Source organism: Neoarthrinium moseri (genome assembly GCF_022829205.1).
Source record: "Neoarthrinium moseri strain CBS 164.80 chromosome Unknown scaffold1_Wmoseri_CBS_16480, whole genome shotgun sequence".
Lineage (NCBI taxonomy): Eukaryota > Fungi > Ascomycota > Sordariomycetes > Amphisphaeriales > Apiosporaceae > Neoarthrinium > Neoarthrinium moseri.
This window is the reverse complement of record NW_026055115.1, coordinates 1454687-1478774: the sequence shown is the minus strand read 5'-3', so window position 1 is coordinate 1478774 and position 24088 is coordinate 1454687. Positions and strand designations below refer to the sequence as shown.

Sequence of the window (24088 nt, the reverse complement as noted above, 5' to 3'; positions counted from 1 at the left end):
TCGGCAGAAAACCACCGGCCTCAGGCTCACAGTACCTTTAGTTGTTCAATCTATGGTATAGACGTGCTAGCTAGATAGTAACTTTGGCTTATTGATTCGTCACATTGCTCAAAGATATTTCTACCAGCTCGAGGGCATCTGATGTGGAAGCTGTTGTAGCAATGGCCAGGGGTTGGAGCCCCCTAATCCTGGCCAGCAATGCGCTAAGTCTTGGCGATCAATCCACTAACTTTTGGCGATTAGTCCACTGGAACTGCCCGTCGGTGCAGCTGAGCAAAAGTAGCTCTAATATGTGAGAAGGACAGACACATCGAAACATCAGTACTTCTGTATTCAAGCTGGCAGTCGTGAAAGAGATATTAGGAGTACCTTCACCTGCCAGATGGCAGAATCTTTATCAAGCTATGTTGGTCTGGTCGCCCGAAGTGTGTTCACTGAAATTTCGGTCAACTCGGACCGAACCGGCCGTTAGCCAATCACGAGTCACCGGCCGTCTATGGCCTCCAGCGACGTGAGCTTCTGTTTACTTTCGGCTCGCGCATGCCAACCCGACTCACTTTGGAAAAGTATTCGACATTGTGATGGGCCTTTGAAAAAAGCTGCAGCGATCTGCCCGAAGCTTACAAATTGAATCCCCTCTTTTTGTGGTTTCAAAGGTCACATAAAGCTTCCGACTCGATCACTCTTACACATGAGTTGGCCGATACCATCAACATTCTAGAGGCACGATTCGACGCCGCAAGAATGACTCCCGCCGACGACACCACCGCTATCCCCAATGGCCATGGCCACGACGAGGACAAGACTTCTGAGTCCTCCACGAGAGTTCCAGACAACGTACAGGACGTGGAAAAGTCAGATGGAGGAGCGGCAAAGGGGGTCGAGACGCCCGATCAAGAGCCCAAGAGGACCGTTACAGGCCTGAAGGTAAGTACATCGCATTTCAAAGGTCTATCACGATAGCTGCTAACCGCTTGTCTGGCTTAGTGGTTCATTATCTACACGTCCCTCATGTCTACCGTAAGTGGTCGAATTCGCCGTCCTACCGAACCAAGCTCCAGTCTCCTTTCTGTGTGATAGCTGAATAATTCTGGAAAATGGAGCTGCGACTTTGGCACGTCCTGGAGATGCTAACATCTGACTTGGATAGGTTCTACTCTTTGCCTTGGACAACACTATTGTGAGTAGAGCCCTTGCCCAAAGCCCTGCTTTACCATTACTCATGTACCACAAAGGTCGCCACAATCCAGCCTGATATCGTTGAGGCCTTTAACGATCAGCAAGATCTGGCATGGATCGGTGTCAGCTTTATTCTTGGTCAGGTCGTCATTCTACCTGTGTACGTATCGACCCAGCTTGTCCAGGTTTCGAGATCAAGTCGCTAATAAGAATAATCCGTGTAGTGGCAAGGCCTATGGAATTTTCAACATGAAGTGGCTGTTCCTGATCAGTCTTATCCTGTTCGAGGGTGGAAGCGCAATCTGCGGTGCGGCGCCTAACATGGCTGCCATCATCATCGGTCGCGCCATCGCTGGTGTTGGCGGCGCAGGTGTATACGTTGGAGGCTTGACCTACATCAGCGTTTTGACTACTCCACACGAGCGTCCGCTTTACCTTGCCATTCTCATGTCCGTATGGGGGTTCGGTAACGTCCTGGGTCCCATCATTGGTGGCTCCTTTGCCGTCAGCTCTGCTACTTGGCGATGGGGATTTTACATCGTGAGTACTCAGAACTTCCTGGCCACTTGGAGAGGCAAATGTTGACATGGCCGATAGAATCTTCCCATTGCTGGCCTGTTCGCCCCGGCTTTCATGTTTTTGATGCCCAATCTGAACGCCATGCCCGACACGCCCTTCATGAAGAAACTCCGCATGCAGGATTGGGTGGGCATTACCGTCTTCACCGCACTCATGGCCTGTTTCTGTATGGCTGGCAGTTTTGGAGGCACCCTTTACGCCTGGGACAGCGGTTCCGAGATTGCTCTCTGGGTTGTGACGTTCGTCCTCTTCATCGCCTTTATTCTCGTCACCATATATCATCCACTGGTACCCGCCGAAGCTAGGCTCCTGCCGGTGCAGTTCATGGTCACAAGGGATCTCATCATCATACCTTTACAGGCCTTCCTGGTGGCGGGTAGCATGATGATGAGCATTTACTACACTCCTCTGGTGTTCCAGTTTACCAGGGGAGACAGCCCCTTGATGGCTGGCGTGCGCATCCTGCCTTTGATCTGTATGATAGTCTTCGGCTGCCTATTTAACGGCTTTGCTATGCCAAAATTTGGCTACTACCTGCCTTGGTATGTCGTCGGCAATGCTTTGCTGGTGGCTGGTGCTGCACTGATGAGTATGTTATACCACTCATTCTTGGCCGAAAACTGGGGGTGATTGTGCTAATATCACTGCGACATAGCAACGATTGACTCTTCAATATCTAACTCGGCTCTCTACGGATATACGGTTATTATTGGGCTAGGAGTCGGCGCCTTCCAAAGCGCCGGAATTGGTGTTGCATCAGCGCTCGCTCCGGCGTCCGAGATCAGCAATGTCGTTTCTGTCATGACCATTGGTACGTAATAATGCGGAGGCCCCCGATGGAGACATATTTACCCTACCCCCCACCCCCAAGGACATATTGCTGACAGAAATTTTCTGTAGCACAAATCATCGGCATTACTTTTGCCCTCGCAATTCCAGGATCGATTTTCCAGAACAAGGCCATGCAGTACATCGCTGCGGCCTTGCCTGACATTCCACATGAACATCTTGCCGAGTTGATCACAGGAGCAAGTGGGAAATTCTATAAAAGTCTGAGCAAGTCTGATCAGCTATTGGTCGTTGACCAAATAACTGCAGCAATCAGTGAAGCTTTCTACTATCTTGTCGGCGCCACAGCGATTGGTTTCATCACCTCATTCTTCCTGAGCGTAAGTTCATCTCCTGCTAGAAGCTTTTCAAAATGGCATGCCTCAAGATGCGTGGTTGCTAATAAACATATTTTCACAGCCCAAGAAACTCTTCCTTTCCGGTGGCAGCGTGGCTTAGAGGCTCATACTATATGACTAGGAGGGAGCCGCTCGACTTGGGTCCATGATTAAGGATCTGACCGGAGAACGGGAAGAATACAAGACGCCTGAGTGTTGTACCGAGGATCTCGGGGGAAAGAGCTGTGTCTCGCTAGGTTGAAAGGACAGCCTGTTATTTTTCGGTGCCAAAGCTTGTTCTCACAGAATGACACGATCCTAGATCGTGGTCCTCTCAGTTTGATGTACATTGATTCTGTTTACTTTAGAAATTACTAGTTTTAATGGTAGGTCTGCCGTGCTTTTACTCAGCACCACAAGGCACACGTTCCAACCACAGCATAATTCATAGAACTGCACATTAGACGGAATAATAGAACAGCAAAGGGGACGAAGCACGATGTGAATCAATATGCCACTTCCCAATTCTACAGACGAGCCTACCTCTTTCCAAAGCCTTGTCCCCTTCAAATCTCCCCTAATACGCCCTGTTGATATATGAGGTACACTGCTTTTATGTTAGGCTGTTAATTGTGCTGATTGCAAAGCTTCAAATTTGTTGAGAAGCTCGGACGTAGGCAACTCGGGGCTCGGAGATAGATGCATTCACTGGAAGATGATAGGCGTGCCATCAGGATTTCCTCTTCGATACTCGGCTACCTAATGTAGTAACGATCATCACCGTCTATCTAGACCGGATCAAGGCGTCCTAAGATATGCTAGCGAAAGGTCTGCAGCTTACTGCATGCATAGCCTGTAAGGTTTCTGTTGGAGCCCCATAACGACATAGATGTGGGAATTGACGAGCTGATGTGTGAGCGGAACTAATGCAGTTATCGGGGCCGGGTTCACCCGCTCGCTGATGCAAGCACAACGGCAGAACGGTACTCTGTACAGCTTGGAACTAATGCGGCTCGGACCGGGGGTGCAAGTACACTTGTCAGAGTATCCAATCGGCCAAAAATGGCCGAGAAGCTGTGGGGCTGCATGACTGCCGCTTACTGCAGTCGCCCTCCGGCATCCTCAGCTGCAGTTACTGTACAAGAAGGCAGACGGCAAGACTAGAGAGTCTGACCCCTGCGAGCTACCACAACCCCACTGAAGTGCAACAATGCCCGAAATCGTTCCATTGTTTCTCGCGGCGACAGTTGCCCGAGGGACCCACTCAAAGTCGCTTCATGTTCTTCTTTCATGCTTCATTTTGCTGGCTGCTTCGACAAGTTCCCGCGGCGACGTTTGGTGGAACCCGGGGCAGGTCGGCCGATGTTGAGGGCTGTGCGGGCATCATGACAACTGTGCCGCATCGTAAGCCTAGACGTAGGTAGTCTATGAGATGGGTATATCGAAGTTCATCGTGGGCGATTGATTTTAAATGGTCTCAACGTGGCCTAATTGTGGCATGCTTTGTCTGTCTTAATGATATTCACCATACAGTCAATTCGTTCCAGTGGTCCCTTTTTTCATCCTCTACTAGTGTTCGCCTACATTTGCTGGAACAGCCCCTTCGTAGATACTTCACATAAACGGCCCAGCCGTTGAAATAATGTCGAGCCATGCGAGTCCATCTTCCTCTTCTGTTGGCGGCCCAGCCCTAAAAGCCGCCTTTGTTGGGCTTGGATTGCTGGGGCTGGCAGCGACATGGGGCCGCATGCTCTCGGACGGAAGTTTCTCGTTGATTGAGGAGGTGCTGGGAGGTGATAACAAGCTTCCCGGGTCGGATTACGACCTGGTAAGTAGCTTCTGTGGCATCGGGCCCTTAGACAACCTCGCGCGCACTCTTGTGGTCTTTTTCTGGGAGGCCATCGATGGGTCCCATCCCAAGACTTCGGCAGCGGGTATCTATATGGCCGGCCAGATGGCTCCCGTCATCGTGGTCCAGTATCTGGACGGCCTGAGGAAAGGCAATGGCTCGTCAACGCTGAAGATCTCGATATGGTGGTTCATTTTCGCCGCGGCCGCTATTGGAGCCAGCGGAGCCGTTTGGGGTGTTGTCTCGTTGGTCACATCTCCTCTACTCTCGTCCTCCATCGCGCTGGGAGCGCTACAGGAAGCCTCGCTGCCGTACTCTCCGCGGGCCGCCGCTCTATTGCTCCCCGCGACGTACGTCAACTTCATAGGCAGCATGATCATCATGTCACTTCCGGTTCCCTCGATGGTATCCAGTAACTTCCGGCAGTGGGCTATCATTATATGGAACCTGTTCCCTATTGGGATCTCTGCATTCGTCCACTTGGGAGAGCCCTTATGGAGCGCCCTGCTCCCTGCTGCTTCCTCCCGCGATTCTGGGCATACGGCTCACTTGCGGGTGGTCAGATATCTGTCTACTAGCGCAATGGCCCTCGGTTTCGCTGTGCATGTGGGCGTGGCAGCTGTCTCTCTCTCAGCTGCCCTATTTCCTGCTGTCTTTGCTCCGGGGTACGCTGAACTACTGCACCCGCTGTCAGTGGCCGTGCCGCCTATCGCCGTGGAAAAGGCGCAATCGCCGGGTGATGGTATCTGGAGCTTCGTCGTGTGGGATCAAGTCTTCGGCTTTTCGTTCGTGATGCTCTTATTCTTGGCGCAGCTCCAGAACGCCATGCGTTTTTCCGATCGCTTCGGGTCGTTTAGCTGGGCTAAGTCTTGTGTTCTTGGCTTTCTATCTTCTTTCCTCATCGGCCCGGGGGTCACTATCGTAGCGATCAGCTGGTTGCGCGATGAAGTTTTATATGGTGCGGATAAGAAGGAGACGCGCAATGGCAAAGCCATTGGAAGGAGAAACTAATCGAATCCTTGGTTTTTCTCGGTCAAAAGAACTTCAGGGCCTGTTTCCAATACCATTCTTCACTACCGGCCTCTTCTTGGGGCCTGAACAATCAACGTTGCGCTAAACCTCTAGAGACCCCTGTGTCAGACTAGAATGTATGAAAAAACTTAGTGTGCATAAAACAGTCTGCGTGTTTATACTTAGAGACTGAAATGTTTCAAATGATGGGTGATTGGAACATAACTGGCTAGTTGCTAAGTGAGGCAAGACATCTCACTCAACAAGCCATTATAAAGTCTCAAACAAGCTGCACATAGTTGGAATCTCTATGATTCCATTGTACGGCAACCCACTCTTATAATCGACGCCCAGTTATGCGAACGGCATTTCGTTCGATATCGTGATAAAAACTATCGCCACGAGTTCGTTATGAATCTGTCCAAGATGTACATGAGCTATCTCGTGTGCAATGAATCCAGGACCATATAGCAGCTAGTGCGGCACGTTCGCAGCAAATCATTGATAACAACGGTCCTAACCATGTGCAAATGAGTATCTCTTCAGCAGCTTTTCTAGACAGAACGCGTTTTACGCCATAGTGCAGCATTGAACAAGCTTTTTTAATTAGATTGTAACCAACTTTCCATGCCACTTCATCTATGGGCAACCATGTAGTTACTTGATTGGGGCACCAACTCTGAACCCCTTCGCAGTCCCGCTTGCAATGGTGTCGGCCGCGCTTATCCGAGAGACAGCTTGTAGCTTGCCAGAGCTCGGGGGCTGCGTGCGGGATTAAAACCACTTAAGCTCACTATCCGTCCGCAAAGACTCCCCAGCCTTTAAATGATCACGAGACCCATGTTCTACTTGAATGTCACCCCTACATACGTTTCAATCAGCTAATTCGATTAGTACCACTTCACCAATTATGGCGCAAGTAAATGGGCACTGCGATGCACAGTTTCAGAGCGTACGGGATGCGTTTTCCAAACACATCCTGTCTGGCGAGGAGCACGGTGGCTCTCTCGCCGTCAATATAGATGGAAGAGACGTAATCAGCCTCTGGGGGGGATACGCTGATGCAGCACGAACCAAGCCCTGGAACGAGGACACTATCGTAAACATATGGGCAAACACCAAAATTGTCTGCGCCTTAGCCATGCTCAAGCTTGTCGATCGTGGCCTAGTATCTCTGAACGATAGGGTGGCTAAATTCTGGCCAGAATTTGCAGCGAATGGTAAAGAGAAAATCGAGATTCGTCATCTCCTGTCGCATAGTTCCGGAGTTGCTGGATGGGATCACCCGATGACGCTCGAGGCTATGTGCGACATTGAAAGCTCCACGGCTGAATTAGCAAAACAGGCTCCGTGGTGGGAGCCAGGAACGGCTTCGGGGTATCACTGCTGGACCTAGTAAGTTACTCGGAACTTTATCTTTCTGTTTCTGGTCTCTTCAATGTTACACTTTCCCAATGAAACAGGGGGGTTTTCACAACCGAAACATGCTCGCTTCTCATACTGAGTGTTAAGAGCTCTCGCAATGTGCCTTTCGTATTATTTCGGATATACCAGAGCCTGCGTCCTGACTTGAAACTGTGGATAGCGGCCATCTGATTGGTGAAGTCATAAGACGTGTGACAGGGGCTCGACTGAAGGAGTTCGTGGCCAACGAGTTGTGTGAGCCGGTTGGCGCCGACTTACAAATCGGAATAAAGGAGAAGGACTGGGGACGGGTAGCGGAACTCGTGCCAGTTCCCAGTCTTACGGACTTTCCGGCCTGGGCGCCGAACTCTATTCCTGAAAGGGTTTTCAACCCATTGGCAAACCCGTCCTTCGCGAATGAATCTATATGGAGACAGGCAGAATTAGGCTCTGTGAACGGACATGGGAACGCGCAGGCGTGCACGCGCTTGCTCTCGGCCTGGACTCTTGCAGGACATGGTTCTGATTTTGTGTCAAAGGATACAGCGTCTTTGATTTTCGAAGAGCAGGTCAGAGGGGTTGATTTATTCAATGGAATGTATCTGCGAATGGGTTGCGGAGCAATGTCTCTACGGGGAGATGGTGACACAGCAGTAGACCAGTGGCTTCCAGCCGGCCGCGTTTGTCAATGGGGCGGATGGGGTGGCTCGAAGCATGTCATGGACCTGGACCGAAGACTGACATTTTCGTACGTCATGAACAAAATGCGGACGGAAGGGCCAGTGACTCCGCTAGTTCGGGAACTTCTAAAGGAAACATATAAGGCGCTGGGGATTGAGATCTAGCGCTGATATGTAAACGTTAACATGGCCGTAGAGCGAAGAGCAGAAGCAGGGTGAAAAAGTAGTTTCTGAGGCGTACAATCATCATAAATTAATATTCCTCGCCATGGAGACGGGGTCTCCCCGCCTAAGCAGCCGAACACCCTGTCTCTTACTGGCCCCCTTGCCAACCCCGCGACAGATGGCGCTTTCGGCCGAGGTCACAAATGCGTACTTCAGTGGATGAAGATACATTCCATTGCCCAGGAGGTGAATTGCGGTGTTCTTGTAACCTCGAATCAGTGCCTTACTCAATCATTCAAACCTCGCAACCAATCACTGATGGATCCTTGAGTGCGTCTAGATCTCTCATTCCCAACAATTGGCACTGCAAGTGGCTTCACTTTCGGGGTGGCACTGATTGTTTCCAAGGGAACGTTGTAATGTCAGAATGCGAAGAGCCTATCGTAGTCCGTAAGTATCTCAGTAAGATCCTCCCCAAGATTCTCGAAAAAAGTGTCTGGAAGATTTGCTATAGAGGCCTCTGAGCCATCTGGAAAAGCAAGACCCATTGGATACGTCGAGTCCATGCCTAATGGCATGAAGCCTTCCGAAAGTGGCGCCATGGACACTACATCCACATCCAGTGCGGGCGGGGTATACCGGCCTATACGCCCATAGTTGGGGTCTGGGTTCCCTTCGTTGAAAAGGAGTGGCCGGCTGTTTCCCGAATGTTGATCTTGAGTGACGCGTGTGGAACCATTTCTGGTCTCTACTGAAGCCACAGATGCGCTCGTTCGATTCGTACTTGGCGATGGCATATCCTGAGTACTGCTATGGGCATCTACCCCCAGCGGCCTTGCTACTGATGATCCGACACCCGAAGCCAGCATGACATTTTCCATGTCTTCGGTGTCTATTCCTGCAACAAATTGCAGCCGATCTCGTAGCCTCCTCGTGATGGATGATGTGCTTGATAACATTTGTACTAGGCTCATTGCCAGCTTCACCTCTTTCAGGCATGATCGGTCCACTGAACTCTTGGAGCAGCAAGTGATGAGGAGAAGAGATGACAGAGCTGACTCGAGAAAGTGATTAAATGTTTTCTGTTGCGTTTGGTAGATGTTGGATGTCTTGACAAGGTCAGCCAGAATGCGTATCGTATCTTGCGCTACCCCGACCATGGCATTGACACTAGATGTATTGATATGGCCGGTTCCTGATCGAAGTGCTGACTTTCGATGTATCACCGTCCTCATCTGGTTTGCTCGGAGATAGAGGACCAGGCGAAGCCGGTACTGCCCTCTAGACTCCTTCATAGGATCGAATTTCTCGTCTGGGGTAAAGTGTAACCCGCAAGGTAAATTACGCCGCCATTCGACAATTCTGAAGTCAGCTAGATCGCGTGCTGCATCTTTTACGGGACTTGTTGAGACTGTTCCAAGTCCTGAGTCTCGAACTTCCGAAGCTATGCGACAGTAGGCTACCATGGCTTTGAGGTAGGCTGAAGGCAGCGTATCGTCCTGTCGGATAATCAGCTCGACACTCACAGACGTTGTACGGAGAAAATACCATCACATCGACGTCATAATCAATGTCTGAGTCCAGTATCCCAAATGGTAAACCCGTCCCAAAGCTCCACCGGCGATCGAGCATGTATGCTGACCAGAAAACCTTCTTCGCTCTACGTTTGGCTTCATCTGACCTGAACCGTTGCTGCAGATTCGAGGAGTTGTGATAGCCTAGTTCTTGTAACATCCTTACGACGTGGCCTACCGTCCTCCATGCCAGAGTCTCTCGATCTGTCATGAAGTAATAGATGCTCTAGTATTTGGGTGAGACCATCTAGTTGGCGTAAGACTTTCATGGAGCAAGTGACTTACAATAAGGATGTTCAACTCGATATCATGCTCTCCAACATCCCCAGCGTAGGTTCTCCGCCGTGTGTTCATCATAATGTCCTCTGTGAATCCGTCGGATATCTTGCTCACCTCAGGATCTTCAAGGACCGCTACCACCACAAGGAGAAGTAACATAACTTCAATGTGGCCGTCGGGAATCCATCGTTGCCCGTCCAAGCCGATGGCCCCAACGTTGACGGGTCCGCCCTGACTAGCAGGGCTTGCCGAGTATCTCAGGTTTTCAAGGTTCAGAAATGGGTACATGAGAGCAATCTCGTCTTCGTATATATCAATAAACGCGAGCCAATGAGCCCAAGATACTCTGGAGAACACGTCCCCTAGAGTGGCATTGGACCGATTCGCTATCAGCTCCCGAAGTGTTGTGGCTGGGGAGTACCCCCCAGGCACGTCCGGCAACCCTGCATCATTTGCTGAGCGGGAGTTGATGAGAAGCTCTTGCGCCAAGTTTAGGTAGTAGTTGGTGCTACCGGGTCTAGGGGGCTGAGGACCGATGTCACCGTTGGCCTGGGGTGAAGAGTTCAGCGATACTGGGGAGAGATTCAGGTGCCCCTCCGACGACGCAGGGCATGTTGACGGGTCCGGAACTAGTTCATGCGATACCGGGATCGCCGTGGAGTTCCGTCTTTCCCGTTGTGTAGATCGTACCGGTGAAGAACGGCGTCCAGCTCTGAAGCGGGTGCTTCGCTCGTAGACACACGAAGTATGGCCAGCTTGACAAGAGGCGCACGGATGGCCACCGCTGCATTTCACCTTGCGCCGCTTACATTCATCGCTGCGTGCTTCCTGTTAGGATGGATGGACACTTTGGCGAACGGTTGGGGGAATTCTGACCAGGCGATAGTTGTGTACGGGTTACGTCTCTTCCTGAGATTGGGGAGGTCCAAAACAGATGACGCCATCTACGGTTGACCACTGACACGAGGGCTTGACATCTAAATGATGGGTAATGATTCCCAGGGAAAACCTGCAGAAGAGAGTTTGGTCATTGCGGTCGCAACATGTAGGGATTCTCCACAGACAAATTCGTAATGTCATGGCTGAAAAGCGATCTTGGCAGGCCTGCCGGTTATCGATGCGAACCCCCTGACCATTGCCGGCAGCGCGGGGAAGTGGACCCTACTCGCGACGCTACGGGGCAGAACTTGCGGGGGCAGCCTGTGCCTGTGCCCTATTGCAAATCATGTAAATGGCCGCTTAGAGTATGCACAATCCTACATATTATGTCCCCAAGTACCTAGCCGCGCACCTATGTTGTTAGTGTCAATCGTCTTCGACTCAGACTATCCATTACGCGCTTCCGCTCGCCACCACAGCTTAGTCTGATTACAGGCATGTGGCACGCTGTCTCCCGAGTCGTCGTCCGATAAGAGTGGATGCTGTCCTTTGCGCGTGCATGTTGCTAAGCCTACTCAACAGAAGTCAAACATACGTGGCATCGGTTCGCCGCGCTACATGTTTGAACGACTTGTATATTGCAATGGGACGAATAGCATGTCAAGAGATGCTACGGAAGAGAACTAAGTCAGCAGGTCGGCCAAAATGGTGGAATTCAACAGGCAATCCTGCAGGACTATCATCGTGGCGCATACATGACAATGTTACGATGGCCAAGAAAGGGTTAAATGAGGTACTGTCTACCCAGCATTGCCACAGCCCCAAGAGCAGGTCCTCAAGTATGAAAACCCTTGAATCCTTCGTCAACGTGGCTATATTGCACACGATAAGCACCTAGTCCCAACAGAAAGCGCCTCCAACTCCATGGCCCTGACAGCATCGAACAAACGCACCGCTGTCGAGGTGGTTGCTAGCTGAAGTGCACTGTCATAATCGTCAACATATGACGGAGGTGAGGAAGGCTTTGGAACCAAGGATCCAGAGCTTTGGTCCAAAGCGAGGAACACGGAGTACATCACATACCTGATGAACCTGGTCATCGTGATAAGTAATATCGCTGAAGATGCCACCTCCACGTTGATCGTCGCAGCATGACCGAGTGAACCCATTGTACTGCCCATTGCCGTCCTGGCACTTGCAGTTGTGGCCCGCCTGGGCAAAGACTGCCAGCAGTAGAGGAGAGATTTTGAGTAGAGTGGAAAACTGCATTTTAGGCAAATGTAACCAATATTTTGCGGTAGATGGTAGAGAAGTCGAGGTATTGGTGCGAATAGAGAAGAGTTCGCAAATCGGTCTGATTGACGATCGAGGCGCGACTCATTTATAGGTTTCGATACCCCAAGGTGCTTGACCACATACTGCTTGGAGGTAGAGTACATTCTTGCTTTTCCTCGACGTGGGTATTTAGATACCAGCCAGGTTGTTGAGAACAAGTGAGAAGGCGAAGAACGTGATTAAGCCGGCCTCCGATTGCCTCTGCTTGATCGGTGTAGCCTTGCCATCCATGAAAGCGTCAGCCACCTGGAATCTCCATTACTGGAGTAGTCGTAACCAATCAAACTACCATAGGTACAGAAGCTGTCATAGTATTGCAGATCAGTTGAAAATCTGATGTCGAGGCATTATTGAATAGTAATCTAGGAGTGTCTGAATCAGTGCTTACGGCGTCTGATGACGCCAGCATCGCGTAGCATTGATCCACTCCATAAGATGAGAGTCAAGGTGAACTCAATTTAAACCCCCTCAAGATATTCATGAGTTGTCACTCAACACTCGGTTTGAAATTAACGATTGGCAGGCGAGATACACATGAGTAAGCGAGTAAGCCGGGATAAGACTGTCTCGGACGTCTTAGTCTCGAATATGACGATACCGATCTACAGTTTCTATTGAATGAGGCTTTGGGAGCCGGCTCACATAAGCACTAGGGCACCAGATTTGCGTTGACAGTATACGTTTTGGTCGAGCTGCTACTGGTGTTTGTGAGACGCTGCAGTGAGCTGACTCCATAATGACTTGCTATCAACTACTATGATATTGAAAGCATGAAACACTGGCTTGAAAGAGAGCAAGATACTTCTACTTCGCAGTAAATAGTTCAAGCAGCGGTAAATATATAAATGAAGTCTCGTCCCCTCATATAAACCATTCCGATCACCATTGAAATCCATTAAAACTCCCCATCACCTTTTTTCTCCAATAATAGTCACATCCATTCAAAAATGCAATTCGCTACTCTTCTTGGGACTCTCTTGCTGGCTGTTCCGTAAGTTTATGTCAAGCTCCGATGATCAGTATGAATGCATGTGTTAAACAGCATCAAAGCGCTCTGGCGGGATACAACTGCAAATGCCAAGACTCCAACGGACAGTACAACACACTCACAGAAAATTGCTGCTTGGAGAATGTCGGCAAATATCGTGGGGACTTGAATCATCAGGTATGCCCAATTTCACCTACATGCGTGGAGGTTTATGCTTCACCATGAGTATGCATGGTGAGATACTGATGCCTGCCAGTGCTCCAACCCTCTGGGGGCTTTGGATAGCGGTAAATTTGTTCAATGCTGCAAGGACCACGGTGTTGGCGGTGCATTTTGCTGGAAATAGGCTTGAGATTGTGTGTCGGTCCCCAGGTTTACGATCTCTCAAGCTTTTATCAACCACAGATCTTGACTCAAAGCACTTGTAGAGGGTGCCCAGCAGAACAAGTGACGCAGCATATAAGTGTGATGAGCTTATCAATAAAAGTCCTGACATCCATCGTATCTCCAGACTGATAATCCACATCCATATTTCACTAACATGAAGACTCTGAGAAGCGCTTGTGTTACCGTCTTTGCGGTGCTCTTAAACAGGCTTTGTTTCCAGCGATATGTCAGCCGCTACTTCAGAAAGAAATACAATGCATATCATTGCCCTTTTCACGCAAGCTCATTTGAAATCTACGTTTTTCTCTAGTTGCATGGCCTCTCGTTCTAGTGCGACCTCTAGCGCCCACGGGTGGCTTGTTCCCCAGATTTCCGAATGGGGCAACGGAATCGGAATCGGAAATGTCGACAGACCCACAGGCTCGCCCCAACCCCAGGAGGTATGCGCCTCGAGTGTCAAGCGCTGGCTCCTACAGCAAAGTAGACCAACTCATTGCTACAGCAGGGACCTTGAAGAAGAAACTCCTTGGTATGAACTGGGTAATTACCCCGCAGATTGTGGGGATGTGGTTTTCATCCCACCGGTTCCGCGGCACCAGTAAGGTCGTCGTTGTTGTCAGCTAGTCCAGCGTGGCATGAATCAATCGTATAAAGTAAAAAATGAAACGTCTCTCCAAGTTCAACGACACACCACACCTCTCCCTCCATACTCTAGCAAGCCTCCTATTCTACGCTTTCTTGGTACCATGTCTTATCAGTTGATTGGAGCCGCCCTCGTGGTGGCAATTTTCCTGTTGATCAAAATACTCAACTCTACTGACGTCCCAAAGATCGTTGGCATACCGGAGATTCCTGGAGTTCCCATATTCGGCAATTTGATACAACTTGGCACGGATCACGCCCGAGTTGCCGGACGATGGGCTAAGAAGTACGGCCCAGTCTTCCAGACTCGCTTAGGCAACCGAGTGAGTGGCGATCTTTGACTGCACGAGCGGTAAATTAATTGGGAACAGCGAATTGTTTTCGTAAATTCATATGAAGCGGTAAAACACTTCTGGATCACACACCAGTCCGCCCTCATTTCACGCCCTACCTTTCACACTTTTCACTCGGTTGTATCTTCCTCCCAGGGGTTCACAATTGGGACCTCCCCGTGGGATGACTCTTGCAAGCAGCGGCGCAAGGCCGCAGGTACTGCACTAAACCGACCTGCTGTGCAGTCATACATGCCAATCTTGGATCTGGAGTCAGCTGTTAGCATCAAGGAATTGCTTGAGGATTCCAAGAAAGGGACCAAAGACCTGGATCCCAGTCTGTATTTTGCTCGATTTGCCCTGAACACATCCTTGACTCTGAACTACGGGTTTCGAATCGATGGGAACATTGATAGTGAGCTACTCAAGGAGATCACACACGTGGAGCGTGAGGTCTCCAATTTCCGATCCACCAGCAACAACTGGCAAGACTACGTTCCTCTGATGCGCATTTGGAGCACGCAGAACAAAGGCGCGGAGGAGTACCGAGTACGACGCGACAACTACTTGACCCTTCTGTTGAACGACTTGAAGAAGCGTATTGCGGAAGGAACAGATAAACCTTGTATCACCGGAAACATTCTCAAAGATCCAGACGCAAAGTTGAATGAAGGTAGGTTCTTTCCTTCTACTCAAACGACTAAACTATGCATCTAAATTAACGCATGTTGTGTAGCTGAGGTGAAGTCTATCTGCCTCACCATGGTTTCTGCTGGTCTCGATACTGTTCCAGTCAACCTGGTCATGGGACTCGCGTACCTCTCTTCGCGTGAAGGCCAGGATGTACAGGAGAGAGCCATAAAGGCTATTGAGGAGGTTTACCCTGATGGTGATGCATGGGAGAAATGCTTGATAGAAGAGAAGGTGCCTTACGTCACTGCACTTGTTAAGGAAACTCTGAGATTTTGGACCGTTATTCCCATCTGTCTACCTCGAAGGAGCATTAAGGATATCCCGTGGAATGGGTCCGTGATTCCTGCTGGCACTACCTTTTTCATGGTAAGCGTTATTTCCCTTGCTGGAAAGGGAGCATCACTGACTGATCCTGCTATGAGTAGAACGCATGGGCAGCTGACTACGATGATCAACGGTTCAAGCAGCCCAATGAATTCCTCCCGGAGAGATTCCTTGACGACGCTGAAGGAGGTACACCTCACTACGCATACGGAGCAGGATCCAGAATGTGTGCAGGCTCTCATCTAGCCAACAGAGAGCTATACACGGCATACATCCGCCTCATCACTGCTTTCAAGATTACCGAAGCCAAGAATGCTGCCGATAGGCCCATCATTGATGCAATTGAGTGCAACAGTGTGCCCACATCACTTACGACTGACCCGAAGCCTTTCAAGATTGGCGTGAAAGTGCGCTCTGAGTCGAAGTTGCGGCAATGGATTGCGGAGGCTGAGGGAAGAACGAAAGATTTGTGAAACACCTGTACTATACCACAAAATGGAAATAGAGCTTTCTGCTCATGAAAATTGCAACTATAACATCAAATACGAACTTAGGAAGAAGATCAGGTTTTCATGCCATTTCACTTGTTGAATTCAAAACAACACTGTTTTCTAAGCCAAACGTTGATATGGCTAGATCGACGTCAATCGGATGACTGGGATAAAATGAATGTTGAGAGCATAGTTTTTATGCGAGGTTCATACATTCCCTGTGACCTCAGATCGCTAGGGGAGTTGTATCGCTGAAGTCTTTAATGCGACCGAGAAGCAGCTCAATGCTACGATATCCGCTTCCAGCAGACCAGCCTGGAAGTTCATGGCCGGCAAGCTGTATCTCGTAGAAGGTTAATCCCCTCTCGGTCCCCCAGACCCCAAGATTTCCCGCACCGGCCATGGCACCTCTGTTCTGTTCTTTGTGAGACGGAACGAAGAACGGCGTAGACGGCTTTTGCTGTAGACCTTGTGCACCATTCCACGTGATGTTTTGAAGAACCAACAACGTCCCGTTTGTTGGTAGGATAAAATCGAGGGCTCCGGAGCCGATGATCGTGTTATTAAGGCTCTCGATAACCCTTGTGAGTGTACCATCGACGCCGGGACCCAACGATCGGTCGTCGCCAACGAAACCGCCACTAAGAGAGCATGCCCACCAATATGCTGCGTTTGGAACATTCAAAGCTCTTTTGACGTCCTCGCGATTGAAGTACGTTTCAGGGGACCCAGGAGGCACGTAATCTCCACCATTGATAACGCCGAGCGGGTTGTATTGGAAAGGGCACATATCTGTAATGTGATAGACGTTGAAGCAAGGATTCACCTCTAGCACAGCATCGATGAAGTCGTAGTAGACCCCACAGTAGTCCGGAAGAGCGTCCCATGGCCCAGATGGCGGCGGAAAGGTCAAATACTTATCCAGATACTCCGCATAGCCGCACTCCTTTTTTTGAGACCGTATGTATGACATGAAAGACTCATCTAATCCCAGTACTGTGTTCCAGTAATCAATGAAGTCTGGAAGGATTATCTCTTGCTGAAACTGTGTATCACCAATCAACGGGTCATTAATGGCAATACCCTTGATGTTAAAATATTCAGTGTCGTTCTCTTTCAGAAAGCCGTCGCTAATGTACGGAACGTAGAACCCAGCGTATGATTCACCAGTCTAATATTGTCAAGTCAGAAAAACAAAATTCGTACCCAAAACCGAAGGTTGATGAAGCCTCATAACCAAGTTTTTAAGTTGCTTACCAAGTAAATCTTTCGGTGATGAAGATCAAAAGTATCCATGAAATTCTTCCAAAATCCTTTGAACTCTCGGACAAGGTCATCTTCGTTTAAGATGTCTGGCTCGCCGACTGAATAACCAGTCTTTACAGGTTGGTCGATCCATACCATGTTCGTGAGTTTATTCCAGGCATACGGATTCTGCGTCGGCTTGAACGTCCCGGTCTGCCAGAGAATTGGCCCATTCTCCTGCAAAAGACCTAACATGGACGAGCATCCAGGTCCTCCGGTAAACCATACCGCAATCTCGTCGGTGGCTGCGGGGTTTTCTGAAGGGAAGAACCAAAAGAACAATTTTCGAGTCTCGGTAGCATTTTGTGAAATGGGCAAAAGCCCTGCATATGACTCGCCAATATCCCAATCTACCAGTGGCAAGCCCGTACCATTCACCACGAAAGGTATTGTCTTGTTTGTTAGGTATGATATCGTCTGTGAAGCGTTTGACACGCCTCTAACGAAGGCTGCCTGCTGTTGTGTCGCCGCTCTTGCATCCTCGTAGTACTTGATGTGACTCTGAAAACTCCGAGCATCAGATGCTGAGGGATGAGATGCGCCGCCCAGGGCAGCTGAGCTTGACAGCAGCAGTGGAAGAAGTTTTATCATCGCGACACATGGATTTTGCGCGTGGACCAAAAGATATCAACTGGAATCGCGTGCCTGGCTAAAGCTCGTTTGGTTCCAGGCGTGCAATTCGTGAGCTTTTAAACATTAGCGCTGCCTGTAACAATAAGAACAACATGTAAGTACAATTCAGCAAGACTCTCTTCCGAATTAGGAAGGTGGCATGGGATACCTAAAGCTAGATTGATACGAGATCCAGATACGAGAATGTCTGCAGAACTTGCAATGTTACTTGGAGGATTGCAAGGGTATTGTGGCCCTGGGCTCCACCCGCAACCGTCAAAAGTCAAATATCCCTAGAACAAGGCGTTGATAAAATCGCAGATGAAGACCAAATCTTTATGACATGATCTACCAAGTCTTGTCCTCTGATATTATACGATAAAAAGGTTCAAAATCCTATTGTGTGGCAATCTGGAGGTAAACTTTTACGTAGGTTCAAACTTCCATTTAGAAACCAGTGTGAAAACGTCCTTTCCGCGCCGACCCAAGAAAGGTAAACTGACGCTAATTGTTCCCTAGGTAGGAAATAAGTGTCTGCGTTGCCGCCAGGATGGACATAGAACTACAACAGAGCCTAAAAAGGCAGCACCATTCTATATGTTCCAATATCAACTATTCGCATTGGCCAACAATTGTAGCCTTTACTCAGTCTCCTCTACTGTGGCAAAGTCTCAAGATATATTGGCAAATGAATTGAAACTTGGAGAGGCCGCAATACCTTGGTGCCACCTTCAGTTATGGCTACCTTTGTTCGTAAGGTCTAGCATTGTACTCCCTCTAATTGTTTGTCTATTGCTCATAGCCAGTCTTCCATGCTTCAAGAATCTGGCCGGTACAACTGCCAAAGCCAACTCTTGTCCCGTCTTTCTCCGACCAGCCCCTGATCGTAATCTCGTCACCATCAGCTAAGAACACCCTTTCAGCGCCACTACTTAGTTTTACGGGCGTCTTTCCGCCCTCCGTGACCTCTAGTAAACTTCCCTGGCTACCTGCTTCTGTGCCACTTATGGTACCCGACCCAAAGAGGTCCCCCACATTCAGCGGGCAACCCGCTACAGTATGATGAGCAACCATCTGAGGGAAGGACCATAGTAGGTTCTTGGCATTTGTCTTGGTGACGGTTGATACGTTTTGGTTTTCTGCAAGCGCGTAAGCAGTCAGACAACAGTAGAAAGCTTGTAGTATTGAGGAAAAGTAAGCGGTTGGTCAAAGCTTACCTCGAATATCAACCTCGAGATTGATGTCAAAAGCGTCCCGGGAGGTTAGTGGCTGCAAATAAGACTGCAGTTGAGTATCATTCTTGATACCTTCTGTTCGGAATGGTTCCAGAGCGTCTGCGAGAACCACCCAGGCGCTGATTGTAGTACCAAAGTTCTTGGAGTTGAAGGGCCCCAGAGGTACATACTCCCACGCCTGGATATCGCGCGCTGACCAGTCGTTCATCAAGACGTAGCCAAAGATATGGTCCTCTGCCCTCGCAATAGGTACAGGAGAGCCCATGATGTTGCTCTTGCACATCAACACGCCAAGTTCTAGCTCAATGTCTAACCGCTTGCAAGGCTGATAGGTGGGGTTCTTGTCTGCGTCCAGGATTTGGCCCCATGGCCTCCGGATCGGTGTCCCTGAAATCACCACAGATGATGCGCGCCCGTGATAGGCTACGGGAAGGTTGGTATAGTTTGGTTGCAATGCGTTCGCCGGGCCCCGGAAGAGCACACCAACATTATATGCATGATTCTTCCCCGCGTAGAAGTCGGTATAGTCTCCTATTTGGATAGGCAACCTATTGGAAACCTTGGCCAATGGTATCAGACTGTCTCGGCGAAGCTTTTGGTTATCGCGTAACAGGTCCGGATACGGTGTGCCTTCCAGAAACAAGCTGCGAAGGTACTCGCGCACCTTTCTGTGGAAGGGCCTTCCCAGTGCCGCAAACCCATTCAAGGTTTCTTGCTTAAAGACATTTAGATGCGGCTGGATTTCCGAGAGCTTAGAGAAACCCCCCGCATCAGCAAATATTGACAAATCCAACGCATGGTTCCCAATGGCCACTGCAGGATGCGGTTGGGCAAGTCCGGCATGGCTGATAACGCCAAACGGCAGATTTGCAAGGGAGAAGTCCGACTCAGCCGGTATCTCGAACCAGGAGGGTTGTGACATGATGCAACAAATGGACAGTCCACGGGAGATAGTAGAATTGACGACAACCCGATATGTTTAGCTGTTAATTGATTATGTTTTCAGGTCGTCCAGATTGGTCTACTTACTCGAAGTTTGTATACGAAGCCCAAAGTAATCGCGTCGAACCGGGACTGTGGGGAATCCCTAATATAAACCGAATCCGATTCCCAATATTGTGGGGCGGCGCCGTTCCGTTTCCGTGGATTGCCGGCGTCCGTCTGCCCAGGCTAGCACTCAACATCAGAATGCGGGGGAGCCACGCCGATATACAGTTTGATTCCGCGCAGCGGGTGGCTATAATCGGCTGTAGTCGGCAGAGCTCCCAATGAGGCTTGCATGTCTCTTGGGATGGTCAGCAACTGCCGGCTAGGCACGCAATAGAGTGCCACCACCGAAAGATCGAACGCTGACGTTTAGATTGGGTTACGAAATACACATTAGACGGTAAATATATGGTGACACCCCATGTCGACAGCACTTGGATACTCTCCATGAAGATCTGGTCACTTTGAAAACAAGTTTTGTATTGCATTGCTGCTAAGATGGACTACAAGAACACAAGACTTACACTATACTCCTACTTCAGATCCTCCTGCTCCGCAAGAGTCCGAACAGCTGCTTGCCTCAAAGGAATTAAGCTGCATTACGAATATGTGAACCTGCTGAAGGGCGAGCAGAGTGCCGACGTCTACACTCGCCTCAATCCGGCCGGCACTGTCCCGACACTCGTTGTCGAGTCACCAGATGGCTCAAATTTCCTTATTCGCCAATCTGTAGCCATTCTAGAATTCTTCGAAGACGCATTTCCAGGAAATACGCCTTTGCTTCCCTCTGCAGGACAGCCTCTGCTCCGAGCTAAGGTTAGAGACCTAGTCAACATCATGGCTTGCGAGTTTCAGCCAAAGACGAATCTGTGTGTCTTGAAGCGAGTTGCAGGATTTGGTGTTTCGTCGCCAGACTGGTGCAAGGAGCAGATGGTTCCAGCACTACTTACATTTGAGAGTGGTATGCAGGAACACGCCGGAAAGTACTGTGTTGGTGACTCCATAACGCTCGCTGATGTTGTTTTGGCGCCGGCAGTGGAGGGGGCCTTGAGATGGGGAATCGATCTGCAGCAGTTCCCACAGATCCAGAGAGTCTATGATAATATCCGAGTTGTTCCGTCCTTTGTGGATGCCGATTGGAAGCATCAAGCGGACACCCCTGAGACTCTGCGGGCTTGAGTAGCTTTTTCAGAGCGTGTTTGCACCAGTCATGTCCAGTGGTCGGCTCTAGGTGTAATAGTTGGAGCCGAACGAATCATCACCTGTATTATGGTCATCCCAAGAAGCCATAAATGTGATGATCATGGCACATTCTTTCTTCCATGACTGCCTTCGCCGAGTTGTCAGCACCACGAGTGATAATTCTGTCATTGGTTAGCAAAGCTGTTTCATACGCGACAATAGCTTGTCCTAAAAAAACAGCTATACTGGGGGATTTTGTAAATTTATATCACTGGTCAGTTATTCGTCTGCATAATTTCACAGCAAACGTTCTCTACGCCTTTTCCCATGTTTATGTTTAACGGGATAAGCGTAGGGGCAGTTTTGTAGGACTACGATGATCCCCAACATCTGTCTAGGCTTCCTCGATATGTGCCTTAGGTCCTTATGGAATCCGGCATCATTCTGGCATCGCCATTCGATCCCACCTGGTTTGATAATGATAGAAAGGTTACGAGACTGGTGAAGCGACGGTCACGAAACGCACCGTAAATTGGGTATATTGACACGCAGTTGTGTGCTACAGTCAAGGCGTTCCAGTGCTACTTCTTGCCGCTTGAGTAGCGTGTCCACGAGAATTGCACAAAATAATGTAATGGGATGAATTGGGGAAATGCCATGATACATACTTTGGCTCTGTATCGGGGTTCTTAGCCAATGGTAGCCTAGGCTTGCACTGTGATGTCATCGCGATAGTTTGCGGTGGAGTTCCGGCGCCCTTTATAACAGCCCAAGCTGTTGCATATTTCGCAAGCGTGTTGATTTGTAATCTTGTTTTTCATACTGCCTATCGAATCCCTATTATCGCCTAGATGTCAGCATCCTTGCAGCTGAGATTGACACAGTCTGAAAAGGGATGCAGGCGCACCAAGGCAAGAGGTCGAGTTTAGCAGTCAGTTACGCCCTATCTGGACGTCATCCCCTGTCCGAGCGCGCCCTTCTGCACTAGAGCCCCACGTGAGTCTATTACCACGTCAACGATCATTATCTCCGTGCTTAGCTTATATTTAAAGTGGACATGATCCGTTAAGCCCCTCTCAAGTGAGGGACTGGAAACTATACTGCATCACCTGTTGAGCTTGGTTTTCTCACAATAGATTCCTCAACATGGCAGACGTCAAACCGTACTCAATCTCTGTCCCCGACTCTCGTCTCAAGGACCTCAAGCAACGACTCAGCCTCGCCAAGTTTCCAGACGAACTCGACGAAGCCGGATGGGACATGGGCGCTCCTCTTCAAGATGTGAAACGCATCACGAAATACTGGCACGACACTTATGATTGGAGAGCCGCCGAGAAAGAGCTGAACAAGCTCCCACACTGCACCACCAATATCCAATGTGATGGATTTGACCCACTTACGATACACTTCATCCATCAACCCAGTAAAGTCAAGAATGCCATTCCACTGCTCTTTATCCATGGATGGCCGGGCCATTTTGGAGAAGTGATAAAAATCCTGAAACCACTTGGAAACGGAGATGGCATCAGTACACCTGCATTCCATATTGTTGCGCCTTCGCTGCCCAACTTCGGATTTTCGGATGGAATTAAGAAACGTGGATTTGCCCAGGAACAATACGCAGAAACCATGAACAAGCTAATGATCAAACTTGGCTATGACGAATATGTTACACAGGGCGGTGAGTTTCGTTGAGTGAAAAATCGGCAACCATCCACTGACATTGTGTCAGGTGACTGGGGATGCCACATTAGCCGTGCTCTTGCGCATCTTTACCCTAATCACTGCAAAGCTACACATCTTAATATGGACAGTGCCAACCCGCCAGAATTCTCAAAAAATCCAGTTCTCGCCTTGCAGCATGCAGTTACACCCTACACGAAACGAGAGCGAGAAGGCGTTGGGCGTTCAAAATGGTTCACCCAGGAAGGTTATGGATACAATGTGGAGCAGTCCACCAAACCGCAGACACTCGGCTATGGCCTAGCGGACAGCCCAGTTGCTTGCCTTGCTTGGATTTACGAGAAGTTACACGATTGGACGGACTCTTACCCCTGGACAGACGATGAAGTCTGCACTTGGATTAGCATTTACTGGTTCAGTACAGCCGGGCCAGCTGCCAGCGTTCGTATCTACTACGAAACTCAGCACAACTATGACAATCGCCCGAACAAGCTAGATCGCAATAGACTTCGATCTTGGTCACCAGGTGTCAAACTAGGGTTCAGTCACTTTCCCATGGATATTACTGTCTATCCTAGTACCTGGGTGCGGACGCTTGGGGAGACTGTATTTGAGAAGGAACATGAGAGAGGAGGCCATTTTGCAGCTTTCGAACAGCCGCAGGAGCTAGTGGAAGATGTGAGAGAGATGTTTGGCAAAACAGGAGGGGCATACAACGTTGTCAAGGGGCGCAGCGGGTACAATTCCTAGGTGGGATGATCATTAAGCCTTGCCATTGATAGTAATACAACACTTTATCACATGGCTCAAAAGACTGCTTGACTTTGCTTGGCTAGCAATGTATTCAATAGTCGATGAAAAGAATTTGATACTTTATGTACCATTAACACCGACTCGCAATCATGTACTTATTTCATGCAAGTAGATTCCTCTGCTGGAAGACGAGTACGATGAACTAGTTTCGCGCCACGGTGTCTAATACGAACCAATATCCGCATGACTAAGGTGATGACGAATAGACTGAGTGCAACTACTATACAAAGAAGCGGAAAATCATATTACTCAGCATCGGGTGATTTGAAATATATTCCCACGGCTGACTAAAGTGTGGAACAAAAGTTCCGCGC

At 49.4% G+C, this 24088-nt stretch overlaps 10 protein-coding genes across 10 annotated transcripts; 6 read left to right on the top strand and 4 right to left on the bottom strand.

The window, feature by feature from the left end:
• Positions 1 to 744: 744 nt before the first annotated feature.
• Positions 745 to 3045, top strand: JN550_000469 (uncharacterized protein; the record flags this gene model as incomplete). Its single annotated transcript, XM_049316253.1, has 9 exons — positions 745 to 927; positions 988 to 1020; positions 1151 to 1180; positions 1236 to 1339; positions 1404 to 1719; positions 1777 to 2347; positions 2414 to 2569; positions 2659 to 2927; positions 3007 to 3045. The coding sequence occupies 9 exons, from the start codon at positions 745 to 747 to the stop codon at positions 3043 to 3045; spliced, it is 1701 nt and encodes a 566-aa protein (XP_049177758.1).
• A 1521-nt stretch (positions 3046 to 4566) lies between these two features.
• Positions 4567 to 5784, top strand: JN550_000468 (uncharacterized protein; the record flags this gene model as incomplete). The annotated part of the gene is made up of 1 exon (XM_049316242.1): positions 4567 to 5784. One exon carries the CDS (start codon positions 4567 to 4569, stop codon positions 5782 to 5784), a length of 1218 nt encoding a protein of 405 aa, XP_049177757.1.
• Positions 5785 to 6694: 910 nt separating this feature from the next.
• Positions 6695 to 8033, top strand: JN550_000467 (uncharacterized protein; the record flags this gene model as incomplete). Its single annotated transcript, XM_049316231.1, has 2 exons — positions 6695 to 7179; positions 7370 to 8033. The coding sequence occupies 2 exons, from the start codon at positions 6695 to 6697 to the stop codon at positions 8031 to 8033; spliced, it is 1149 nt and encodes a 382-aa protein (XP_049177756.1).
• A 422-nt stretch (positions 8034 to 8455) lies between these two features.
• JN550_000466 (uncharacterized protein) lies at positions 8456 to 10676 on the bottom strand (the record flags this gene model as incomplete). The annotated part of the gene is made up of 4 exons (XM_049316220.1): positions 8456 to 9532; positions 9582 to 9833; positions 9893 to 10515; positions 10577 to 10676. 4 exons carry the CDS (start codon positions 10674 to 10676, stop codon positions 8456 to 8458), a joined length of 2052 nt encoding a protein of 683 aa, XP_049177755.1.
• Positions 10677 to 11659: 983 nt separating this feature from the next.
• On the bottom strand, positions 11660 to 12034 carry JN550_000465 (uncharacterized protein; the record flags this gene model as incomplete). Its single annotated transcript, XM_049316208.1, has 2 exons — positions 11660 to 11749; positions 11849 to 12034. The coding sequence occupies 2 exons, from the start codon at positions 12032 to 12034 to the stop codon at positions 11660 to 11662; spliced, it is 276 nt and encodes a 91-aa protein (XP_049177754.1).
• Positions 12035 to 14221: 2187 nt separating this feature from the next.
• On the top strand, positions 14222 to 15939 carry JN550_000464 (uncharacterized protein; the record flags this gene model as incomplete). The annotated part of the gene is made up of 4 exons (XM_049316197.1): positions 14222 to 14440; positions 14606 to 15122; positions 15186 to 15508; positions 15568 to 15939. The coding sequence occupies 4 exons, from the start codon at positions 14222 to 14224 to the stop codon at positions 15937 to 15939; spliced, it is 1431 nt and encodes a 476-aa protein (XP_049177753.1).
• Positions 15940 to 16183: 244 nt separating this feature from the next.
• On the bottom strand, positions 16184 to 17853 carry JN550_000463 (uncharacterized protein; the record flags this gene model as incomplete). Its single annotated transcript, XM_049316186.1, has 2 exons — positions 16184 to 17128; positions 17215 to 17853. The coding sequence occupies 2 exons, from the start codon at positions 17851 to 17853 to the stop codon at positions 16184 to 16186; spliced, it is 1584 nt and encodes a 527-aa protein (XP_049177752.1).
• Positions 17854 to 18663: 810 nt separating this feature from the next.
• Positions 18664 to 20031, bottom strand: JN550_000462 (uncharacterized protein; the record flags this gene model as incomplete). The annotated part of the gene is made up of 2 exons (XM_049316175.1): positions 18664 to 19013; positions 19092 to 20031. The coding sequence occupies 2 exons, from the start codon at positions 20029 to 20031 to the stop codon at positions 18664 to 18666; spliced, it is 1290 nt and encodes a 429-aa protein (XP_049177751.1).
• A 563-nt stretch (positions 20032 to 20594) lies between these two features.
• Positions 20595 to 21275, top strand: JN550_000461 (uncharacterized protein; the record flags this gene model as incomplete). The annotated part of the gene is made up of 1 exon (XM_049316164.1): positions 20595 to 21275. One exon carries the CDS (start codon positions 20595 to 20597, stop codon positions 21273 to 21275), a length of 681 nt encoding a protein of 226 aa, XP_049177750.1.
• Positions 21276 to 22424: 1149 nt separating this feature from the next.
• On the top strand, positions 22425 to 23711 carry JN550_000460 (uncharacterized protein; the record flags this gene model as incomplete). The annotated part of the gene is made up of 2 exons (XM_049316153.1): positions 22425 to 22959; positions 23011 to 23711. The coding sequence occupies 2 exons, from the start codon at positions 22425 to 22427 to the stop codon at positions 23709 to 23711; spliced, it is 1236 nt and encodes a 411-aa protein (XP_049177749.1).
• Positions 23712 to 24088: the final 377 nt, after the last annotated feature.